The sequence below is a fragment of the Malaclemys terrapin genome, chromosome 1 (genome assembly GCF_027887155.1).
Source record: "Malaclemys terrapin pileata isolate rMalTer1 chromosome 1, rMalTer1.hap1, whole genome shotgun sequence".
NCBI classification, from domain to species: domain Eukaryota; kingdom Metazoa; phylum Chordata; order Testudines; family Emydidae; genus Malaclemys; species Malaclemys terrapin.
In genome coordinates, this window is record NC_071505.1 from 200,633,767 (window position 1) to 200,657,523 (window position 23,757).

General features: G+C 43.3%; 1 protein-coding gene across 15 annotated transcripts in view; it reads left to right on the forward strand.

Moving 5' to 3' along the window:
* The window catches only part of CASK (calcium/calmodulin dependent serine protein kinase), a 414,387-nt gene that overhangs the window by 354,555 nt on the left and 36,075 nt on the right, over positions 1-23,757 (forward strand). For all 15 annotated transcript variants that reach the window (XM_054005578.1, XM_054005605.1, XM_054005628.1 and 12 more), the window contains 4 exons: positions 2,564-2,752; positions 3,881-3,959; positions 10,029-10,114; positions 17,504-17,572. In XM_054005578.1, the coding sequence (XP_053861553.1) occupies positions 2,564-2,752; positions 3,881-3,959; positions 10,029-10,114; positions 17,504-17,572 (423 nt within the window). The remainder of the gene's footprint in view (positions 1-2,563; positions 2,753-3,880; positions 3,960-10,028; positions 10,115-17,503; positions 17,573-23,757) is intronic.

A 23,757-nucleotide genomic window follows, 5' to 3' on the forward strand; every position in this document is an offset into this window, starting at 1 on the left:
GATGATGATAACAGTTGGCTGCGTGTGTGTTCCCTCTGTGTGCTGCCCCAGTTCTGCGCAGATAGCTGACACAGCAGACCCCAACAGAACCCCCAGTGACCACAGACTCTAGTAAGGTACGAAGGAAACCGAGCCAGGTTTATTGTCAAACGAAGCACAGTAATAGTTTCCCGTAGACTCTACAAGACATACTACGAATTTGTGCCCCCTGGCAATGACCGGCTAAGTCAGTGGCAGGACTTTCCACTGCCCCCTAGGCCAGACAAAGATGCGCACTCCGGGACCTACTTTTATACAGTTACAGGACAGATTACTCATCCCTACTGACGTATTGAGGTACAGCCTCTTGGCTCATTAGGGTGTTGATCATGTTGTTTCAGACAAACAGATCTATCCATCATGCTGTCCTTTTGACCCTGTCTTTAAGATACACCTGCCTGTTCCTTGTTATGTCTATGGAGTGTCCTTGTATTGGGCTGTCCAGGTGCCATCTTGGCACAAGTTCCTCTTATTAGCGCTTATGTGTGAATGCACCTGCTTCTAACAAACCTCTTCTCGCCAACTTCTGTGAGCGGGGCCTGCCTCTGGCTCACAGCCCAGCTTTTGCTTAGCAGTGCCTGGAAGTACTTTGGTTCAGGCTTCAGGCCTCAGACTGGGCCTCTGACACAAGAGTTTATATTTCAGGGCCTCATCTTACTACAGAAGCTACATACCCCTATCTCTTGAGATACTCTAAACAGGACAGCATCAGCTCCATAGAAAGCCAAATTCCCCAAATTAGTTTTAAAATTAAGGAAGGTGCCTTAAAAGTTTATCAATCCTCTTTTATAGTATATATTGCATGTTAAAGGTGGTGTGGCCTTTCAGGAAAAGGGCAGAATTTTGTAGGTGGCCATAAAATCCCATCCATTGTCTTGGAGTCACTCCTGAGAGACACTCCTGAGAGTTTTGTAATCGAAAACTAAACAGCCATAGGGACTCATTCATCTGTCAAAATGAATCAGACATGCTAAACTCAAGCATGGGTCTTTCAACATGGAAGTCATGGGTCTCTACATTTTTAAGTGGTAGCACTACATGCTTAACTACAGAGTAGTGTGACCAGTCTGATGCAGAGTTCTATAGAGTACCAGACACTGTAAGGAGCAGGCTTGCTGATTTCAGCCCTGTGGGAAAGTAATCCTTCTCTCCAATCTTCTACAGCCTTTGGGATGATATAGGAGCAGCACTGATTGGTTCAGTTGTAAATCCTGTCCAGGCTTTTGACAGAAGGCTGTTTATAATACAGGTACTTTAATGAATGGTAAGGTCAAAAAAGCAAACGTGAAATAGAGGGACTCTTCAAGGCCCTGAGAGATCTCCACAGGAGAAAAGAGGGAGAAGAGGGATGTCATGCAGTGTAAAAACCAGATACCGAATGTTCTTCAAGTACTTGAGAAATTTTTAGATTTTATCTAGATTATATCTCCTGGTAACATATTACACTTTTCACAGTTAGATATTCTAACTGTCTTTGATGCTGCATCTATAAGTAACTAGGAGGGTAATTGATATGCTTATCAAGTATATTTTGATAAGTTTAATCAACTATATGTGATACTGTACAATACATCAGGAAATGTAGAGAAAAACTGATGAATTAGTACTTGAAGAGCTTATGGTCTCAGGCTGTGATTTTTATCAGATGTCACAAACTAAACGGGATTGTTCTGCACCAGTTCTCTATGGGAGATGAATAAAAAAACATGGTGCTTATTAAAGTAGTTATGTTGGCAATTGAGTAAGGCTATGTGTCCTGCCCTCTGAGTCAATATAGAACTAGTTCCTCACCGTAGTGTTAGAGGATACTGTGCCAGATGTTGTCCTCAGAATGTATGTAAAATAGAGATGGAGAAAACTTGTAGTCATCAGGGGTTTTTTTCCTCAAGAGAAAGGGTGCTAAACTCAAGGGTCTTGGCCAAATTCTATCTTGAAGTATTATTCTAAATACCTTGCAGTTTTCTCTTGCAGTTTCAAATGAATATATTGGTCATATTCGCTTTCTATCCTAATGGTCTTGTAGTGTTTGTAGTCAAGGGTTATCTATTTCCATCCCAAAACTCACTTTCATTTCAGTGTTGGAAGAAGTGATACCTGTACATGTGTGTGGCTAAGCTTTTCAGACCTGTGTGCCTAAAGTAAGGTGCCCACACATGGATTTAGAAGCCCAAATAAAAGTAGGCTGATTTCAAAATTTGCTGAACCTGCACTTCCCCACCGATTTTGGTGAGACTTTTGGGTGCTGAGGACTTCTGAAAATCGAGTCATTTACCTTTAGGTAGATGAGTGAAGAGCCTAATTTAAGCACCCAAATTTACACACACATACTTTATGTACACATATACTTTCATTTATAAAATGAATATTGTGTTTAGGAATCCTTGGAGGTAAAAGGCCTTATATAAATGTAAGAAAGTAATATGGGCATGCTCTAGCTTCTGGGGGAAATATTAAATCTTCTGTCAAGAATGAGAAAAGGCACCAGAGATTATGGAAATCTGACTACTTCTGTAACCTCCTGTAGGCCTTACTTCAAACTCATGATGTAGTGGCACATGAAGTTTACAGTGACGAAGCTTTGAGAGTTACGCCTCCTCCCACCTCTCCATACTTAAACGGAGATTCTCCAGAGAGCGCCAACGGTGACATGGATATGGAGAATGTAACACGAGTCCGACTGGTACAGTTCCAGAAGAACACAGATGAACCAATGGTATGTAGGCAACAGTACTGTTCTCTTTCCTCCGTAAATAGGAAGAGGTGACAAACTATCTTAGTAGTTTCAAACCACAGCGTTTATACACAAAAGTTGTACTGTTTTAACTGTATGAGTATAGTTGAAGGGTGGTACAACCAACATTATGTGGCCACAGTAAAACCAGTTTAAAAGTGCTTATACCAGTATAGCTTATTCCCATATGGAAAGGGAAATAAGCTGTACTGGTATATGTATTCTGATAAAAGCAAATCACACCTCTAACTGAAATAGTTATACCAGCACAAAAACTGTGTAGACCTGGCCTTAAAATGTAAAATAGTACTGGATAGTTTGCAGTTTAATAAATTACTTTATTTTAATAAACTAATGGTTCTTATGGATTGTTTGTACAGCAGCTACAGTCTTGAAGAGCTCTAAAAACATGATAAAAAGAAACCATGTCAGTGGAGTTGCACAGTTTGACACTCCCAATTACATAAGTCCAAGAACAGATGCCCTGTTAAGATTTCATAAGGAGGAATGTATTTTGAATACACGTCTCCAAAACGCTGTTATACTGTATACATTTTTTATTGATTAGTATAGATAGACTATAAAATATGTAAAATTATTTTATGCTATAGCCTGCATACTAAATGACTGTGTCTTCATCTTATAAAGAATCATTGTCTTTACTGGTAGCTAAAAATGCATCTGTGTTTTAACCAATTTTTATCCGTTTTTTAAAATGGGAAATTAGTTCAAATAGTAAATGGAAAGACCTGTAAAAAGAATATTCCATCTCCCAAGGTACAAATGATATACCTTGATTTTTGATGGGGTTTGGAAAATAGCAAAAGAGGAAACCGTGTGTATGTTCAGCATCTGGAGTGTTTCCATAATAAGTTTTATGGCGGTTATTTGATCTCATAAGAGCAACAGTGTATAAATTCATAAACTAAAGGTGAAATTCTAGCCTCTTTGAAGCCAATGGCAAAACTCCCATTGATTTCAATAGGGCCAGGATATCCCTCTAAAACATAGCTTCATCTCAAGCTTGCAGCAGAAGTGACCATTCTTAGTAGTTGAAGAAGCAGGTTGCTGAATATTTTTTCTTAATGATTTAACAATTTCTTTTACTAGGGAATCACTTTAAAAATGAATGAGCTGAACCATTGCATTGTTGCAAGAATTATGCATGGAGGAATGATTCACAGGCAAGGTAATCTTAGGACGTAAATGATTTTATTCTCAAATTGGATTACTCCCATAATCAAATACATTTTGTGTAACAAGTGAGACCTGATCCTAAAATTTACTGTTCAACACCAATGGATCCCTGTGTCTGCATGGAGTCCCATTAACTTCACAGGGTCACCACTCAGGTGCAAGGGTCTGCTCACCTGGAACAAGTTGCAGGAAGGGGCCCTGAGTGTTTAATTTTTGCTTTAATAGGTAATGATGCAGGTTGTCTCAAATTGTTTCTACGGAATATCAGTTCTAAAGTGTATGTAATTTTGGAAAGTGTATTTATCTAATTCTTTTCTAAAATTCTCAGAGTAAGCACAGTATTTTTTTCTTGATATATCAAAAGTCTCTGTTCAGCAGAAATTCCACATTTCTCCATGTATTGTCACAGAACTTCTGAGACTCGTGGCAGTTTGACTGCTGAGATACCGAAATGTGAATCTGGAACCAAAACTTTTCTCACCCATGCAGCTTGTACCTTTGTGTTTGGCTTTCATTGCTCTGAGTTGTTGCCAGACCTTTAGACCTGTGCCTGTTCCTCGGTTCCACTTCCATCCTGTGTGCCCAGATATATGTCAAAAGTAATTAATGGCTGAGCTGAGAGTTACCTACTCAGTAGTGAAACTAACCCTGGCAGACTGCAGATATGAGTTGTGTCTCTAGGGAAGTTTGCAATTTGAAAACTGTCATTTTGTGACACTGATCAAACTTTTCTTAAAAGTGGCAGATTTGAATTTGTGTGAACTTGTATATTTGCTTAACGGGACACCATCAGCTTGAATCTAGTCAGCTTTTTAAAATGAATAGAAAAGGAACTTTGGCATATAAGAGCCACAGTTGCTTTTTTGTTATTGACTTCCTTTGGGATCACTTAGATAGTAGTCATCCTCCATGTAGTAGATAGTTATTACTTTGTATAATAGCCACAGCTGCTTCCAAAATCAGAGGGATAGATCCTTTTTAACTTGTTATAGAATTTGCCACTATACCCATCAGAGGATGGTGCCTTGCTATTTTTAAATTATTGTACAGCGTCTGGAATTTCTGAAATTTCTCAAAGGTATTTAAGCTTTTCTGTTTGTGCTTTATTTAGCTTTGGAATGCTTCTGAGTATATTCAGAAGTCTTGAAATGTTATTACTCTTTTCTGAGTCTTCTGCAAAATGCAGCAAATGCTTTAGCATTTTCATTACTTGTTCATTTTTCTTAAATGTCTATTGGTGTTTTAATCTGATTACCACTCTAGATGCTTGTTGCTTCCTCGGTTGGTATTCCAGGAGTCTGCTGACTTTTTATTAAGTTATTCAAAATTTCTTTGAGTTGTCCAGTTTATCAACTAAAATGTAAGCTGGCAGTAGTTTCAGGTGCTACACTAGCCCCTGAATTCCCTTACCAATTTTTGAGGGTTTACCATCACATTTTCTTATTTTTAAAAATTGTTTCTTTTCTTCTATTCAGGGCCGGCTCCAGGCACCAGCCCACCAAGCTTGTGCTTGGGGCGGCACCTGGAGGGGGGCGGCGCAGTGCTCCGGCTCCGGCCGCCGGGGAGAGCGGAGCCCCGGCCGCCACTCCTCCCTCCCCCCGGCGCTCTGGCCGCCACTCCGCCCTCCCCCCGGCGCTCTGGCCGCCAGGGAGAGCGGAGCTGCGGCGGGCTTGCCGCCCTCCTCCCGGCGCTCTGGCCGCCAGGGAGAGTAGAGCCGCGGCGGGCTCTCCGCCCTCCCCCCGGCGCTCTGGCCGCCACTCCGCCCTCCCCCCGGCGCTCTGGCCACCGGGGAGAGCGGAGCCGCGGCGGGCTCTCCGCCCTCCCTCCGGCACTCTGGCCGCCGGGGAGAGCGGAGCCCCGGCCAGCTCGCTGCCCTCCCCTCAGCGCTCTGGCCACCGGGGAGAGCGGAGCCCCAGCCGGGCTCTCCGCCCTCCTCCTGGGGCTCTGGCTGCCAGTGGAGCCTCAGCAGGCTCGCCGCCCTCCCCCCGGCACTCTGGACGGTCGGGGAGAGCGGCCTGCGGCCGGGCTCGGTGCCCTCCCCTGCCGCGCTGGCGGGGGGGAGGGGGGGGGCGCGACGGGAGGCTTTTTTGCCTGGAGCGGCAAAAAAGCCAGAGCCGGCCCTGCTTCTATTAATGTGAGGAAGAACAGAGGGCTTCCTAACTAAACAGGGAAACTGGCAATACACAGAGGACTGTCAAATACTCAAAGTAAACAAACTGGAAAAATAGCAAAGTATAATTACCCCCATTTTAAAGATGGGGAAGCAGAGGTTGGAAACTGAAGTGACTTGCTCAAAATGAGTAAGTGGCAGAGCTGGAGTTAGATCTCAAGACTTCCTGACACTCCGTGTTTCTCAGTGTGGGGCATTTTAATTAATCACTGAAATAATTAATGTGTTGGATTCAGATCCCAAAAATTCAAGGGGAATAAAAAGATTAAATAGCGACTTTGTAATGCTGTATGAATTTGTATAGACTTGTGTATTCTCTTAAAGGGACAGCACCAACTGGAAATCTAGTTGGACTTGACATAAAAGATTAAAGGAATACTGTCAGTTTAATAATGGGACTTCTATTTGAACTTTTACTTACCTACTATTGTTACAAGAAACTTTTAAGATTACTAGTCATGAAAGAGATTAGAAACAATGTTGACCCACCTCTAAAGGGATTTGCAATGTCTATAGTGCTTTGAACAAGTGCTTAGTTATGGGTTGTTCTAAAATAAAAGGTGTAGTTTTTTATAGAAACAATTTAATTGCCAAAATGTCTTTGGCCTCTCGGGAACAACTTATATTTAGGTATTTGGTTCTGTAATTCCCATAGAACTGTTTTTAATCAAAAGTAAACGTAATCTCGAAGTGGAGATTTTTCATTTTCAGTTACAGCAATAGTGAATTATTAACCAAATATAACAACAACAAAAATCTAACTTCCTTGTTCTGTTTTATGAGACTACCTAAATATTCATAGTAGTTTTTATTTCTAATAGTCTCCTGCAATCAGTGATCAAATATAATGCATGTGATTGTATCACTTAATGTTCTGTCCCCTGTGTGGCTTATTAGCTTCAACTAGATATCATTCCATATATTCAATATTCAGCCAAATGCTATAATTTATATATTCAATACACTCTTAATTTTCCTGCTGTAGCTCTCAATGGCTGCATGCCAGTGTCAGTTTTCTTTTCTTCATCAGTTGGCAATGTGGCAGGTGAGCTAATTTTTGTGCTCTCACCTTTTTCTTTGTCCATCATAATCAGTGTTTCCCAAGCAGGGTCAACCTGTGCAAAGACTCTTTCGTCCTTGCTCCATGTGAACTGGTAATAACACCCCAGTTTCAATCTTTAAGAATTGTTCACTTTGGGGATAAGTGAACAGATTATATTTTAAATTCTGCCACAGAGGCTTATTTATGTTTGAGCTTTTGTCCTCATATCAGTGCTTTAACACAGAATACTTGTGGGTTTTACTCATCTGGAGAATAAGTTTAGACTCCAAATGGTGTTCCTGCGTTTTTCTTGCATCTGCTGTACTACAGCTAGACTTCCTGGCAGCTTCAAGCATCCAAAACCCAAGTATCTGGGTTTTCTGCTGTTAAAGTTTTTGTTTTGGCACATTTGTGTCAACAGATGTATTCATTTTAAATAGGCATCAGGCACCTATGCCACTGCTGACCCAGGACACAGACTTCCTGCAGAAGACATGGCACTGCAGGTTGCCTATTCAGATCTGTAAGAAAATGACTTAATTTGAGCTCCCACAAATAGTTAAACCATGAATCTGTAAACACCCATGCCCTAGGACAACTAATAGAGCATTTTGTGAGCAAAGATGATGCTGTTATAACAGCATGAATATGATTACATGGTGAAAAGAGACTACTGTGGTGTACATGGACTGCCTCCAACTTTGCCAGCTGCAGAACTCTCCTCCAGCTGCAGAATTTGCTTCCTCAGAGGAAACTGTTCCCTGTTCTGTCCAGCAGGGTGAGGGGTGTCTCAGACTTTTATACATAGCAAAAGCACATACTGGCTGATGATGTGCTAATTTGGGTTAGGTGAAAGCAGAGGAAGAAGATTGCCAACCCATGGGAACCCTGTTCTTTATTATCATCGATTTATTTATATATTGCCATTGATACAGAAAATACAGTTGGTAAAATAGAAAATACAAAATACAGAAAAGCCCCTACCCAAAAGAGCCTACAGTCCAAAGTCTGAATAAATACAATACAGATAATAAATGAGGAGTCAGAACAGGGAGTGCTAATCAGATGTACACCATGGTATGGGAGTCATTAGGCTGGGGAGAAGGCACCACATGGAGATGCCAAGAACATCACCTCCCAACAGAAAAATGGGGAGAGGCTGTCCCAAAACGATTGAAGCCTCAAACCTCCCTCTCTCTCCAGTGACCCATTCTGACCCCTTTCTCCCAGCTATTAGCCAACCCAACTGTCCACCAAGACAAAAGGACAGAAGTCTTTAAATCCCCTCTCAGCTGCCCACCTCCTACACACACCAGCTGCTATCGTCCAGTTATGGATTGTCAGTACTAGCTTCCGCCACAGAGTAAAATAAATGGAAAACATTCAAAAGAAGGGATTGTATTTAACTGTATTATCAAAATGACTAACCTTATGAGCATATTCATGATATTTATTTCAATTTTTCATTCAATCATAATTTGTGTTTGGATGTTTCCCAGCAATGTTTTTACACTGTTGCAGAAAGTGTAGCATGCCAGGGGATATTGTGCATTATTGTGCCATAACAATGAAGGTGTCTGCATGCAGAGCTTAGTTCCAGCGTGGTACAGAGCTCTAATTATTTTGGAATCAAATATATTTTTGTAGAAGGTGTGAAGTGCTGAGAAAGTTTGCCAATGCTGAACTTGTATAACTTTTGTTAGAGGGTTAGGTCATCAATACGCCAGCTGTGAGCTGTTTTCATTTGAAATTCAAATACAGAGCTGCTGCATTCACATACAGTAAACCACTAACTGTGATGAATCCTGATTAATGTTCCACAAGGCAGGACAGAGGAATTGCACTGGAGTCCCTACCCCTTTTTGCTGTCAATAGGAAGCTCCTGTGGAATTGATTAAAACATTTTCTGTGGGATGGAGGACTTTCTCCTGAACAGATTAAAAGTTTGAGTAATCCTGTTCTGTAGTCTTCTGGGAGCTTTAGTGGTCCACAGGGCTTTGTAGCAGTGTTACAGACTAGAGTCCAAAGGATAATCAGTCATTGTAGTTCATGATAGTGCCTGTTAGGACAGCTCTAGTTAAGTCAGGCTCTCTTTCAGTTATAAAGCACATGGTTTTGGAATTCAATATTTCTGCCATTTCAAATGAAGCTGAAATTTAAAACTCAGATCATTAGCATGAATGTATTTTTTTTCTTCAATCAATATGGTCATTTTAGATTTAGCAATCCACAAAAACACCATTCATAGCTTAGGTGATTTATTGCCAACATCCGTTTCCACAATGGCTTCATTTTGAAAAATAGATTGCCAGCTGTTGTTTTCTTCAAGTAAAACTAATTGTGTTTGGTAAAGTATTTTGAAAAGAATACTTGGCAAATGAATTTAGTTAATTCACAAAACAAAAAGTAATACAGTAAATGTATAGTGAATGGACTACCCATGTAGAATGATGGCCTTGCTACATAACAACCACTAGCAACCACATTATTTTACTGTATAATCTATCACAATATGCGCATTTTTCTTAGCATCCAAAGCTGCATTGGAATGGACAGCACATTCGCACCATTGATTTCAATGAGCCTTTGTATGGTAAAAAACATGTACAGTTATGCTCTGTAAAGACAGGAAAAAATATATTTAATAACAATTAAAAAATCACGGTTTCTAGAGTGGAATTGTTCACTCTGAGTTCCACTGCTTTGTGGGTTTCAGCTAGACACTAAACTCTTATTTTAGCATTTTATTTTAATGTCTTTGTACTGCCAATCTCTGTTTGAGTTTTGGTATTATTTCACAGTTATATTATAAATGTACACATTAACTATTTGTTTTGTTAATTCTGCAGGTACACTCCATGTAGGGGATGAAATCCGAGAAATAAATGGAATCAGTGTAGCAAACCAAACAGTGGAACAACTACAAAAAATGCTTGTAAGTCCCTAAAAGTTTGTTGACATTGGTTGTTTAATATTTTTTAAATAAACAACAAAATTAATCCTTTTTTCTTTTAACAAAGCCTCTCTAAATCACAGTGTTCTTCTTTGTCCTTCCTTTCTTGGTAGCTTACCTGATCCCCCAACACAATCCCCTTCCCCATCCTAACTTCCCCCCCCAAAAAATTATTTAATCAATTAAGCAGTGCCCTAGCAAACCACAGACTTCTCCAGGGTTTCTTCTACCGTGTCCTTTGTGCATGGAACCCCCTCCCTGAACTAATCCATCAGACGACTATCCTCTCCTCCTTCAAATCCTCTTTTGTGATGCCTCCAAGTGTTTGAATAAATAGGCCATGGTGCAAGTGGCTGAAAGGCACTTGGCATAGATCCATACATACTTACTGGAGACAATCCAGTATAACACAAAGAAAAGGGCATATTTTAAAATTGTGTCTATTAGATTGTCTCCATCTCTTTCAGTACCTACCATATATATGTTACCTGTCAGCTAAGATTATAAATTCTTCAGGAGCAGGAATCATGGCTACCTCTGTACAGTGCCAAACACAATGACAATCTTCCTTTTTGTGACTTTATTATTTATATTATGATCATTTCAAAACCCTGTTGTAAGCAGCATACAGTAAAGCATAAGATTTCGTTATCTTTATTATCTTTGTCTTCATAGCTACAGATGTAATTAATTACCCAAACTTTTTAAAATCCCACCACAGTATTTGACTCCCAACACCTTTTCCAATAGTGAACTTCACAAGTTTGACACTAATTAGTATAAATAATATTTTAATCTGTCCTTCCCATTGATTTAATCAAGTGACCCTTTGGTCTCATTACTGGGTAAGGTAAAGAAAAGGGATTGACAGATTTTCACTATGCTTTTCATAGTTTTCAGTATGTCATTTATCTTGTTCCTGTTGAAGATGTATTTCTTATTATTTCTACCTTTAACAGAGTGAAAGGCATCTGTTATAATAATTGGAAATATTCCTTCTTTTGCAAGCATATGTTCATATGGGTACTTCACCATAGGCTGCACGCACCCATGTGCCCCTTTGACAGAAGATTTGAATTAGAAGTGTCCGTGAGTCCATGCCTGCACATTACAGAGGCTTGTGCTTTAGAGCAAAGGCATATAGAAAGGAGTGGACCTGCTGCTACTACAGTTCCTTCTCAACTGGCTGCGACTTGAAATGGAGCAACTGCATGACAGCTGCTTCCTAGCAGATGTTACCAGTTCTTGAACTTGTTTGCTTTATTCTTTTCTTCTTTATTTTCTCTAATATTTAGTTTACATTTTGTTTATCTTTTCCCCTTCTTTCCACAAATTTATTACATTTTAGAAGAGTTCAAGACACCACCCCCTTCCCAGTTCAGAACCAGTTCCTTCGCTTTTCCACCAGCTTTACTCTGGAAGTATGACAAAAGCCCCAGAATTCATAGCCTTCCAGACCTGCAGTAGATATTTTCCTCAGAGCACCGGGCTTTCTAGCTGTCTTCAGAGTCTCAGAGACTTTCATATCCCATTGAAGTGCAAAGTTTGCACAGGATTTAAAAGGAAGATGAGATTGAAGTTTCTCCTTATGGAACACTCTTGAAGACCTGCAGGGTCTGAGTCGTGTCCCCCCCCCGTCCCCCCCCATTACTTCAGTGGCGACCGAGGTTTCTTCAGAGACAAAGGATTCGAAGAGAAGAAAGCTTCCTTCTCCTAACAGAGCCTCCAGGAAAAGAGGTAGATTACCTCTTGGAACTGAACCTAAGGAGACACCGTGTTCCGGGATGAGTACCTTCAAGGATCCTACAGGCACCAGCACCAGGGCTTTGGCACCATCAAAACCAGATAGCTAAGAAAGATAAGCCTCCTAGCAAGCACCATAGAGAGCCAATTATTCCAGCACCATCTAGGCATCAAGACTGCTAGAAGCCTAAAGACTTGAGGAAATCCAAGGCACCAGCACCATCTTCTCCAGTACCGTCTTCAGATAGTGTGCACCCAGAGCATAGAGACGTCACCTCAACAACCACTTCAGCACCATCCTCAGAGATGTCTCATTTTGCATCTCCGACGAGGGCCCCAGTATCACCCCTGGTCCATCTACACATTTCTACAGCCCTCTGGCACCTTCAGGATTCTTGTCACAAAAGGGCTTATCTGCATCAGAGGAACTGGAGTCCCCCCTCTTGCAGGTACCAAGAGAAGTTCCCCACTAATACCAGTACTACCATGCCAGCCAGGCTCCTCTCCTCCCCTCTCAGCAGGTCACCCGATACCTGTCCACCAGCACCTGTGGGGTAATGCCTCACCCTCTGGTGTCTCCAGCACCAGTGCCCACAGCCCCTCCTTTGCATTCTGAGATAACACCTCCAACTCTGAAATCTCAGTACAGGGCTACTCAGCTTACTATTTGACACCTCAGGCGGTGTACCTGGACAAGGACACACCAGAGTCTAGAAGGTACCCCAGACCCTCCAAACATGTATGATCCTTCCATATCCACAACCCCAGTGTGCCTACTGGAATCCCTGGACTGCCTATGTGGACCAATTCTATAGGGTTCCTGCCCACAAGAGAATGACTGGAAGTTCCACAGGCCTCAACAACCACCAACACCATAGCTGCAGTCACCAATACTGTGTGCTTCTCTGGTGCGGAAGGAAGATCAGGAGGAGGATCTACAGAGGAGGAGATACCGTCTTCTCATAAATCCTCCTCTGCCCCGGACAAGGCAGTGGTGCCAACACCTCACTTGTATGTGGATAATATTAGGTCATTTCAGGACATAATGAAGAGATGTACAGGGTCTCTTCAGATCTCGACAGAGGAGGTACAAGAGTCCCAGCACTCTGGTGGTTATTCTTCAAACCACCCCACACAACACAATAGCACTGCCCGTTAATGAGGTGCTCTTATCTCCAGCCCATAATTTGTGGCATATACATGCCACTTTCCCACCTACGTGTAAGTGGATGTTCCAAAAAAATTGTATACCAGCCAAGAGGCTGGAATATTTCTTCTCCCACCCCAACTCTCTCGTGGTGGATGCAGTTAATGAGAGAAAATGCCAGAGTAGATCAAGATCCCCATCTTCTGACAGAGGCCTCTTTGGTAGGAAGTGTTATTCTTCTGCTGCTCTTCAGTTCCAAGAAGCAAATTATCAAGCCATGATGGCAAATATGACTTTACTATCTTATGCCAAATTCACTAATTTTATTAACAATTTGCCACAGGACAAGAGGGAGCAATTCTAGGCCCTCACTTCTGAAGGACAACTGATAGCCAAGACCTCTTTACAAGCTGCCTTTGCTGCTGCTGTTACAGTTTCACCATCTTTAGCTGTTATGTGATGAGGATCCTGGCTCCAATCATCTGGCCTGTCCAGAATACGGTGGAAGACCTCCCTTTCAAAGGGCTGAAGCTGTTCAACAACAATACTAGCACCTCATTGCGTTCCCCCAAGGATGCGAGAGCAACCCTGAGGTGTCTCGGGATCTATGTACCTGGAACAAAGAGTCATTTCAGCAAATCAGACTGCACAACAATCCCAGCTATTCCAACATCAACAGTACTGGGCCTGTTCCAGACCTACTGAATTTCCTAGAAGGAGGCCTGGGCCTCACAAGAAAGGGCGACGATCTCCCTACCTGAACCACCCTCCAAATGACCATTATGGCAACCTCGTCATGGGATACGAACAATGCCCTTATCTGAAGCCACTGTGCAAGCCTATCCTCCACTCCATCCCCCCTTTGGGGACCGCCCATCACAGTTTCTACCTAATTGGGAACTTATCATCACAGACAAATTGATTTTAGAGGTAATGGCTATGGGATACTCTACCCCTTCCTCCTCTCTCTTCAGGGACCCCTCTCATAAGGATCTCTTAAAACAGGAGGCCCAGTCCCTCCTCAGTATGAGAACGATAGAGCCACTCCCCCCAGAATTTGTGGAAAGAGGATCCTAGTCCAAATATTTTCTGGTTCCCAAAAGAAATGGCATTGGAGGCCAATTCTTGACCTCAGGAGCCTGAACACCCATATTCTCTCACAACACTTCGGATGGTGACTATGGTTATCATAATCCTTCTTTGAGTCAGCGGGTTTAGTTTACTGTCCTCAACCTTCAAGACACACATTTTTCACATTGTAATGCACCCTTTCTACAGACGTTTTCTGCACTTCATCATTGGCTCAGAATATTGTCGATATCATGTCTTTCCCTTTCGACTTTCCACAGCCCCCACAGATTTTTACAAAGGTCCTCTCAGTAGGTGCAGCTCACCTACATCAAGACAGTATTTCAGCCTTTCCCTATTTAGATGATTGGCTTCTCTAGGGGTGCTCCACTCTGGATGTCCAGTTGGCAACCAACAAGGCTCTAACCTTGCTTTAGGCCCTGGGTCTTTGTATCAACCTAGAAAAATCCACACTGTCTCCCGTCCAGAGGATAGAGTTAATTGGAGCTTCCCTGGACTCTCAAATTGCTAGGGTCTATCTACCTATCTCCATTATATCCCATCTGGTCACTACCCTACAGCTAAGTCCCCGGCCGACTTCAGCTCCTAGATCATATGTTGGCCCTGTCATTCGCTACACCACACGCAGGACTACATCTTCAATGCCTTTGGGCCTGGCTCAAAATTTCATATACCCCCGATGAAGGTCTGTGTGGGAACCCCATTCTCATTCGTGCTGCCAACATGAATCATCACAATGGATATCTCCCTTCTAGGCTGGGGAGCTACTTACAAGGTTCCACAAACAAGGCAAATGGTGTCCACAAGCAATGTTGCTTTAGAGCTAAGGGCAGTTTGTTATGCCTGCAACGTCTTTCTCCACCCATTTAGGGTCATCATATCAGAGTAATGGTAGATAACAGAGCTGCAATGTCCTATATAAATTGATAAGATCCCAGTCTTTATGCACAGAATTCCTAAAATTGTGGAACTGGTGCATTGCCTGTCACATAGAGATCTCTGATTTTCCTACCAGGCCTCCACAACATGGTACCAAAGGCTCTAAGTAGAAATTTCCATTAGAACCACAAGTGGGAGCTCAACAGTGTGATCTTTCAGAACATCTGGAAAGTATGGGGCCTTCCCTTAGTGGATCTCTTTGCAACCCTGACCAATACAAAATGTCAATTCTTCTTCTCCAAGGGGAGACTCAACTGCGACACTTTGGTAGATGCTGTAAGGACCAGGACAGGAGTGGTCAAGCCTAATGGTCAGAGCTGGGGACAGAAGCCAGCAACCAAAGCCAGAGTCAGAATCAAAATCATACCAAGGTCAGGGCTTAAGTCAGGGTCAGGAGTCACGCCAAAGATTGAGCCAGAATCAGGGTCAGGAGTCATCCTAAGGGTCAGGACTGGAATCAGAATCAGACAGCCATGCCAAGGGTCAAGCCAGAGTCAGAGTTCAGAACAACAGCCGGTCAGGAGTTCACTCAATTGCTCAGACAACTTCCTTTAAATTATTCTGGCTTAAATAATGCATCTGGGCTGGATATCTCCTCCAATGAGTAGCTTCCTAGGCAGAGCCTATGGTGGGCCAGAGTTCCTCTAAACCCCTCCCATGCTGGTTCTGCAGAGCTGTTGGGTGACTGTCATGGTCTATGAATTGTTTGGGGACCCATGGGCCCACATTCGAGACCCACAATCCTTCACAGGTGTCCTATTAGTTCCAGGGCCTTACTCTCTCCTCTGTTCTTACCTCCAATGCTGTTAATTCTCAAGACATTGATCAAACTACAACAGCAGCAGGTGAGAATCATCTTGATAGCGCCTTCTTGGTCCAGACAAGTGAGGTATTCAGATCTACATCACCTTTCTATAGAGAGACCCTGATGCCTCCCTTTCAGATCAGACCACCTGATGCAGAACTCTGGCACCATGAGACACCACCAGCCTTCTGTCCCTGAACCTTATGGCCTGGCTCCTCTGTGTTTCTTGGCTTTAGAGTCAGAGTTCAGCAGAGATACAATCTGTACTCCTCAAAAAGAACAGGAGTACTTGTGGCACCTTAGAGACTAACAAATTTATTAGAATTTGTTAGTCTCTAAGGTGCCACAAGTACTCCTGTTCTTTTTGCGGATACAGACTAACACGGCTGCTACTCTGAAATCTGTACTCCTGAATAGTAGGAAGTCCTCCACTCATAAAACTTACTTGCAGAAGTGGAAACATTTCCTTTTCTGGTGTTTTTGTCACTCTATATCTGTTTCTGAAGCTCTTCGTGCAAGGATCCTTGATTATTTGTTTGAATTAAAAAACCAAGAACTATCTATGAGATTTGTCAAGGTGACTCCTAGCAGCTATAATGACCTTTAATTCACCTATCCAGAGCCTCTCAGTTACATTCCTCAAGGGTTTAGCTAATCTATTCCACATATCTGGAACCCCACACCTCCGTGGAACCTTGACTTGGTCCTCAATGTCTTAAGGAACTCTACATTCAAACCTCTGGGCACATGTTTGTTCCTTTAAGACCCCCTTCCTGGTAGCCATCACCTTAGCTAGAAACATGGAAGAAGTTGGAGTGCTTTCGGCTGACCCATCTGACGCTATCTTCTACTGTCACAGAGTCACACCACACCCTCATCCTCTGTTTATCCCTAAAGTTTTATCAGACTTCCATATCAATCAGGATATTCATCTGCCACTATTCTTCCCCAAACCTCACTCCTCAAGAGAAGAGGCAAGCCTTCTCACCTTAGACATTCGGCAGACACTAGACTTCTGTCTGGACCCTTCATGGTTCCCCTAGACCGGTGCTGCGGTGGGTCCATGGGTCTACACCTGCTCATTACAAACAGGAGGTCGTGTAATGCGCATGTGCAGACTTTTGGACACTAGTAATTCAAATCTCTGGACAAGAGCTTACAGGCTTGCATTCCACCTATGATAGAGCACCCATGGGGACAAAACATCTTGAACAACTCAAGTTATTGAAAGGTAAGTAACCTTACCTGTATATAACATGTAAATTGAATGGGAAGAAAAATTAATTTATTTTACAACAAAGGCACAATGTAAATCACAAAAAAATAGATGAGGGAAATGGAAATGAAAAAAAAAACTTGCTGATGTGTACACAATTCTGTAAAAATACAACTGTAATCTCTAGCCTTCTGAAGACCTGTTATGCTAATTCAGTAATGGCGTATGTTTGGTTTTATGTTAATAAGAGACAGTCTGAGTGTGTTTGTTTCTAAGTGAAACCACATATTGTAAAAGCTTTCCAGTTTATTTTAGGAAGAACTGCTGCTGCTCTCAGAAAGGTTGTGCTGGTTTCCTTACAGATATTAGAGTGGTTTCTTGTGTTTTAGCTGCAACATCTTGTTTTTTAAAGAAATAATTTTCTTTCTCCAGAGGGAAATGCGGGGGAGCATCACGTTTAAGATTGTGCCAAGTTATCGGACTCAGTCTTCATCCTGTGAGGTAATGAATTTAATGAACCATTCCCATCCTTTCTCAGTCCTGTAACTAACTGCCTGCTGATGGCTGAATGTTATTGCTTTCTGGGAAATTGTTTCTGCCTGTGCTGTTAGATCACGCACACCAATTTTACAACAAAGATAACGGAACAGGAGTAGATCCCACCCACCTACTCAGCCCTGCCTTCATATTCATCTCATCAGCACCTTAACTAACCCTTTACAGCCTATGATGTTAAAAGATAAAGGAAACCCTCTCGAGTGTCTCTTCAGTTAACATGGAAGTATGGGGTCCCCTGTTTTAAAATTCATGATTTAAAATACTTTCTCCAGGAAGTCTATTTGAGTTCCTAAATTCAGAAGCTTGAATAAATATTTCTGCTCTGTTTTAACATGAAAAATGTATGGATTGATTGATTGATTTGGGCTGTTAAGGGTTAATTGAAGATCCTGTTTCTGTATAAATCTGTTCAGGTACATTTGTGATAATTAAATGTCTGTAACAGTAACATGTGGCTAAATATTATGTTTCTATTGGTAATGTATCATTAGTCAAGAAAAACAGGTTTGGAATTCAGTACTCTTTGAATTAGCAAAGTGATGCTGTGGTTTTGCAAGTTTATATAACTCTTCCTTGCACACAAAGCTATTTTCCACGTGTAACTGAAAGGAATTAAAACATTGAAAATGGCTATTAGGGAACGATATTCTTCCTATTTGGGCTTACAGATTGGCATAAGCACTGTGTAAGCAATGCTATTCTTTCCATGGAGCATGCTTGATTCTTCAACAGGAGGCAGACACCAGGGTGCGATAGAGAGCATTCCATCTCAGTACCAAAGGAGTGAGTTCTACTCCCCATACTTCCAAATCCCCAAAAATGGTAGGGAAGGTGGAGACTCGTCCTGGACCTTCAACAGCTCAACATCTTTATCAGGAAATTGAAATTCAGGATGATTTCACTGGCATCTGTAATCTCCTCCCTGTAGGAGGGAGTGTGGTTCATGGCCTTCAACATGAAGGACTTGTATTGGATAGTCACACATCATAAAGGAAGTTCTTGCGGTTCGTGGTTGGCCAGGAGCACTACCAATTCCGCATCCTCCCCTTTAGGCTTGTGATGGCACCCAGGGTGTTTACAAAAGTATTCACAGCAGTAGCAGCCCAGATGAGATGCCAGAGATTTATGGTGCTCCCATACCTGGTCAACTGGTTCCTGGTAGGACAGTCTCACCAAGAAGCTGTCTCAGCAATACAATCTCTTCAGCACCTCCTTGCAACCTTAGGTGTGTGTGTAAATGAAGACTAGTCTGTTTTGTCATCCACGAAGACAATAAATTTGATAGGGGCATAGCTGGATTCTGTCTCTGCACGAGCTTTGCTCCCTGAAGACAGCTTTTACACAATGAGCACCTGTTCTCTCGCATTATTCACAAGCCTCAAACTACAGTGCATTAGTGCCTCTTGCTGTTAGACCATATGGCTGCATGTACCTACATGACACACTTCATCAGGCTCCACTTGTGGTGCCTACAAGCCTGGCTCCACTTGACCACAGAATCACTGTTCCCTCTGCAGTTCTCAGCTCCCTTGCTTGGTGGTCCAACCCAAACAAAGTCATGGTGGGGACTCCATTCTGCCCTCCCACAAGGGCCACCATCTTGACGGATGCCTTCCTCACAGGATGGGATGTTCATTTAGACTACCATACAGACCAGGGTACATGGACCCCACAGGAGGCCTGTCTCCATGTAAACCTGCTGGAGCTCAGATCAGTCTGCAAGGGCTTCCTCCACCTCATATACTCACTTCATGTACAAATACTATCGGATAATATCACCACAGTTGTCTAGATACCAAACAGGGAGGAGCGAGATCTTGTCCTCTCTTCATGGAGGCATTTGGGCCGTGGAACTGATGTATCAGGAATCAGATTGCCATACGGGCCGCATACCTCCCAGGCTTTCAGAATTTCCTGGCAGGCAGACTGAGCTGAAGATTCTGTACAGACCACGAAGGGGAAGTGCATGACACAGTTCTAACCAACATCTTCGCGAAGTGGGTACTCCCCTATAGGAGTTCTTCACGTCACAGTCAGAGAGAAAGCTTCCCATGTATTGCTCCAGGGGAGCCATATGCAGAGACTTGCAGGGCAATGCTCTCCTCATCCCCTGGACAGACTGTCTCAGGTATATCGTTCCCCCTATTCCCCTAATAGCTCAGGTTATACGGAAAGTCCTCTGTGACGGAGTCACTATCATCCTCCTAGCACTCTACTGGTCCAGACAGTTCTGGTTCACAATGTCCTAAAGATGTCCGTGCTCCTGCCCATCAGGATCCACCCATTTCTGGATCTCCTAATCTGAGACCGTGGGACATTCAAGCACTCCAGCCTGGGCTCACTTCACCTCGCGCCCAGGTATTTGGATGGGCATCGGAGATCTGCTGCTCTGCCCCGTCCCAGAAATCCTCAATCAAAATAGGAAAGGCTACTAGAGCCTGCTACAAGGCTAAATGGTGCCTCTTTTTGGCCTGGGCACAATGCCACCAACATTCCCTTGACACAGTGGGCATTCTGGTTATCCTTGACTACCTCCTTGCCTTAAAGAAGTCAAGTCTAGCCCTTACTTTGCTGCAGGTACACTTAGCATTCTGTCCTCATGCATCTGGCCCTGATGTGCTTCAATGGGATCTTAATCTTGTCCTGTCAGTGCTCACAGGCCCATCTTTCAAACCTACCGTGACATGTCATAACACACCTCTCCATGAAAGTGGCATTCTTAGTTGCCATCACTTCAGCCAGAAGGGTCAGTGAGCTAGCAGCCATGATGGCAGCCTACCTTACACAGTATTTCACCAAGAGGAGGTCTCCCTTTGGTTACACCACAAATTCCTCCCCAAGATTATCTCTGAATTCTATATCAATCAAGCAATCCACTTGCCTGTATTTTTTCTGAAGCCTTACGCTTCTCCTGAAGGCAAGAGGCTATGCTCCCTCACCATCAGACACGCCCTGGCATTCTAGCTGCAAAGAATCAAAGCCTTTAGGATAGGGTTACCATACGTCCAGTTTTTCCCGGACATGTCCGGCTTTTCGGCAATCAAACCCCCGTCCGGGAGGAATTGCCAAAAAGCTGAACATGTCCGGGAAAAATACCTTCCGGGCACTTCCCCTCCCGCGGCTGCTCTGCTCCTCCCCAGACTCAGACTTCGGCTCTGTTTAAGAGCCAAGCTGCCCGAGCCAGCGCTACCGGCTTCGGGCAGCCCCCCATGCCTCCGGACCCTGCGCCACCGGAGCAGAGCAGCTGGAGCCGGGGAGGAGAAGTGCCCGGCCAGCGGCTGGGGTCCGGAGGCACGGGGGGCTGCCCGAAGCCGGTAGCGCTGGCTCGGGCAGCTTGGCTCTTAAACAGAGCCGAAGTCTGAGTCCAGGGAGGAGCAGAGCAGCTGGAGCCAGGGAGAAGTGCCTGGCCGGGGGCGCAGGGTCCGGAGGCATAGGGGCTACCCGAAGCCCGAGTGCTACCGGCTTCATGGTTTGCCGGGCAGCCTCCAGACCCTACGCCCCCAGCTGGCCGCTTCCCCTCCCAGGCTCCAGCTGCGCTGGGGAAGCGCCGGCCGGGGGCGCAGGGTCTGGAGGCTGCCCGGCAAACCATGAAGCCGGTAGCGCTCGGGCAGCCCTTTTCACGTGGCTGGGAGGGAGGAGGGGGAGTTAGGGCGGGGACTTTGGGGAAGGGGCGGGAAAGGGTGGAGTTGGGGCGGGGCCGGGCGGGAAAGGGGCGGGGCTATGGCCCGTGGAGTGTCCTCTTTTTTTATTTTTTAAATATGGTAACCCTACTTTAGGAAATCTACAAGGCTTTTGTCACCATCGCAGAAAGGTCATGTGAACAAGCCATATCCTCACAGAGAATCTCTATGTGGATCTCAGGATGCATATTAGAATGATACAAAATAGCAAAGCTCCTCTCTCTCTGCCCTCCTCCCTCCCCACCCCCCGCACCCATGGGGGTGTTACAACCCCACTCCACACGAGCATAGTCAGCCTCCATGACATCCTTATCAGATGTCCTGCTGCAGGACATTTGCAAAACAGCAACTTGGTGCTCTATCCACACGTTTATGGCACACTACACCCTGATTCAAGTGGCAGCTGTGGATGCAACAGTGGGAACAGCAGTATTGCAAGCATCGTTGCTGTCAACTTCATCACACCCTCCTCCAGACTGAATACTGCTTGTGAGTCACCCACATGAAGAAGAACTGGAGGTTCCTTACTGTAGCTGGAGGTTCTTCGAGATGCATGGTCCCCTATCTGTTTTCCACTACCCGCCCTCCTTCACCTCTGCTTCAGACCCTACTACGTTGCAGTAAGAGGGGGAACTGGAGAGGGGTCAACCTGAACTGCCCCTTATACCTTTGGACAGAAGCATGTGGGAAGATACTGCGCGTGTGCAAGTCAATGGACACTGCATGGAAGAATTTCTGAACTCTGGCACATTGCAACCATGTGTACCCACATGTGGAAAACAGATAGGGACCACATATCTCAAAGAACCTCCAATTACAGCAAGTAACCTCCTTCTGTGTTCATTGCTTTACATATAATGTTACTACATACATTTCACCATGATATCATTGACCATCAAGCTATTAGTTTCAAATAATACCTCACAAGGCCTATTCTGTATAAAGATTATTACAGTGGTGTATAGGGTGTGAATACAGGGGTCCATTCGATCACAATCTGGACTTAAAATAGCTTTTCTGTATATGATGTTACTATTTTAGTAATTTTTGTGGTAGTTTCTAAGATTTATTGTTTTTCTTCCTCCAAGGCATGGACAATTAAAGTCATCATAGTACTGTAGCCTAGCTTTACAGCTAGAGGAATACAAAATTAGTGCCGCTGAAATTTTTTAAAACTCGAAGCCGTTGATCATATATGTGAGATTTTTCTCTACACATTAATTACCCTCAAACAGAATTAACTGTTCTTAAAATCAAACATAATATGCTAGTATTCCTTTAGATATAAAGGCACATTATTTTTCTACATTTGGAAGGTACCACCTTTGAATACCTGAGACTTGCAGCTGTCCAGTTATTTCTGTCCTAATTTGTGGCTCCTTAGTAATGTTTAATGGAGTTCTTGTTACCTGAACATTAAGCCATCAGTAATCTGTAGAGATATCATATCCCTTCATGACTGCTGTAGATGAAGTTTGACCCTCTTATTGTGTAGAGTCTCCATAGTTAATCACTTCTGAATCAGTGATTACTCATAATGAGATTTAATCAAGGCTGTTGTTATACTTGGTTGAGATTTTCAAAGGTAGGTAGGGGATTTAGCTACACAAGTCATGTTAGTTTCAGTGGGTCAGCTTTGAAAATCTCAACCTGAGATTTATTCCAAGCTTGTTCAGATCTCTGGGTGTCACATAGTGCATATGCCTCGCCGACCTTAGCAGATCTCTTCATGCATTTCTCATGGCATGAGGGACACAGGCTCCTGAATCTTGCTCATCCATGGTAAGGTAAAGTGAAGTAGGTTTGGAATCTGGGTTTTATTTCACTTGGGCAGAAGGCTGTCATACTCCTTCAGATTTTTCTTCGCCCAGGATTCATTAATTTTTAGAAGAACTAGTTGAGATGCCCTAGAAGGACCAAAACAGGACTAAAAGACAAACCAAATCCCTGATGCCTACAAGAGGAGTTACCAATTAAGGCTAAACTATGTAGTGAGACATTAATATCCCAGAAGGATATTTTGGGCCATTTCCATGCTTTCACTATGGTAATAGACACTGAAGAAAAATCAAAGACAGAGAAATCATATTTAGCGTTACTGGATTAGGTAGCAAGGCAGCTCTGACTAACATGCCAAATTCCCTACTTCTAATTACTCCAGGGAAAATAGAAGCCAATGCAAAGACATTGGTTTCAAGAGTAACAGTAGACTGGCAGTCTGCCATCTTGCTGGGCATGTATTTGAGGATTAGAGACAACTTCAAAAATCGAATTTTTATTTCCTGGCTTAGATTTTGCTGACAATATACTGTTCCTATAATCACTGTTGTGTAAACTATTGATTGTTCATCTATTGAGGGCATCTGCCATCCAGTTATCGAGTCCTACAGATACTCACATAGTGCAGTGTCCAGAAACATCTTTTTTATCCTTTCGCTAGCCAAGAAA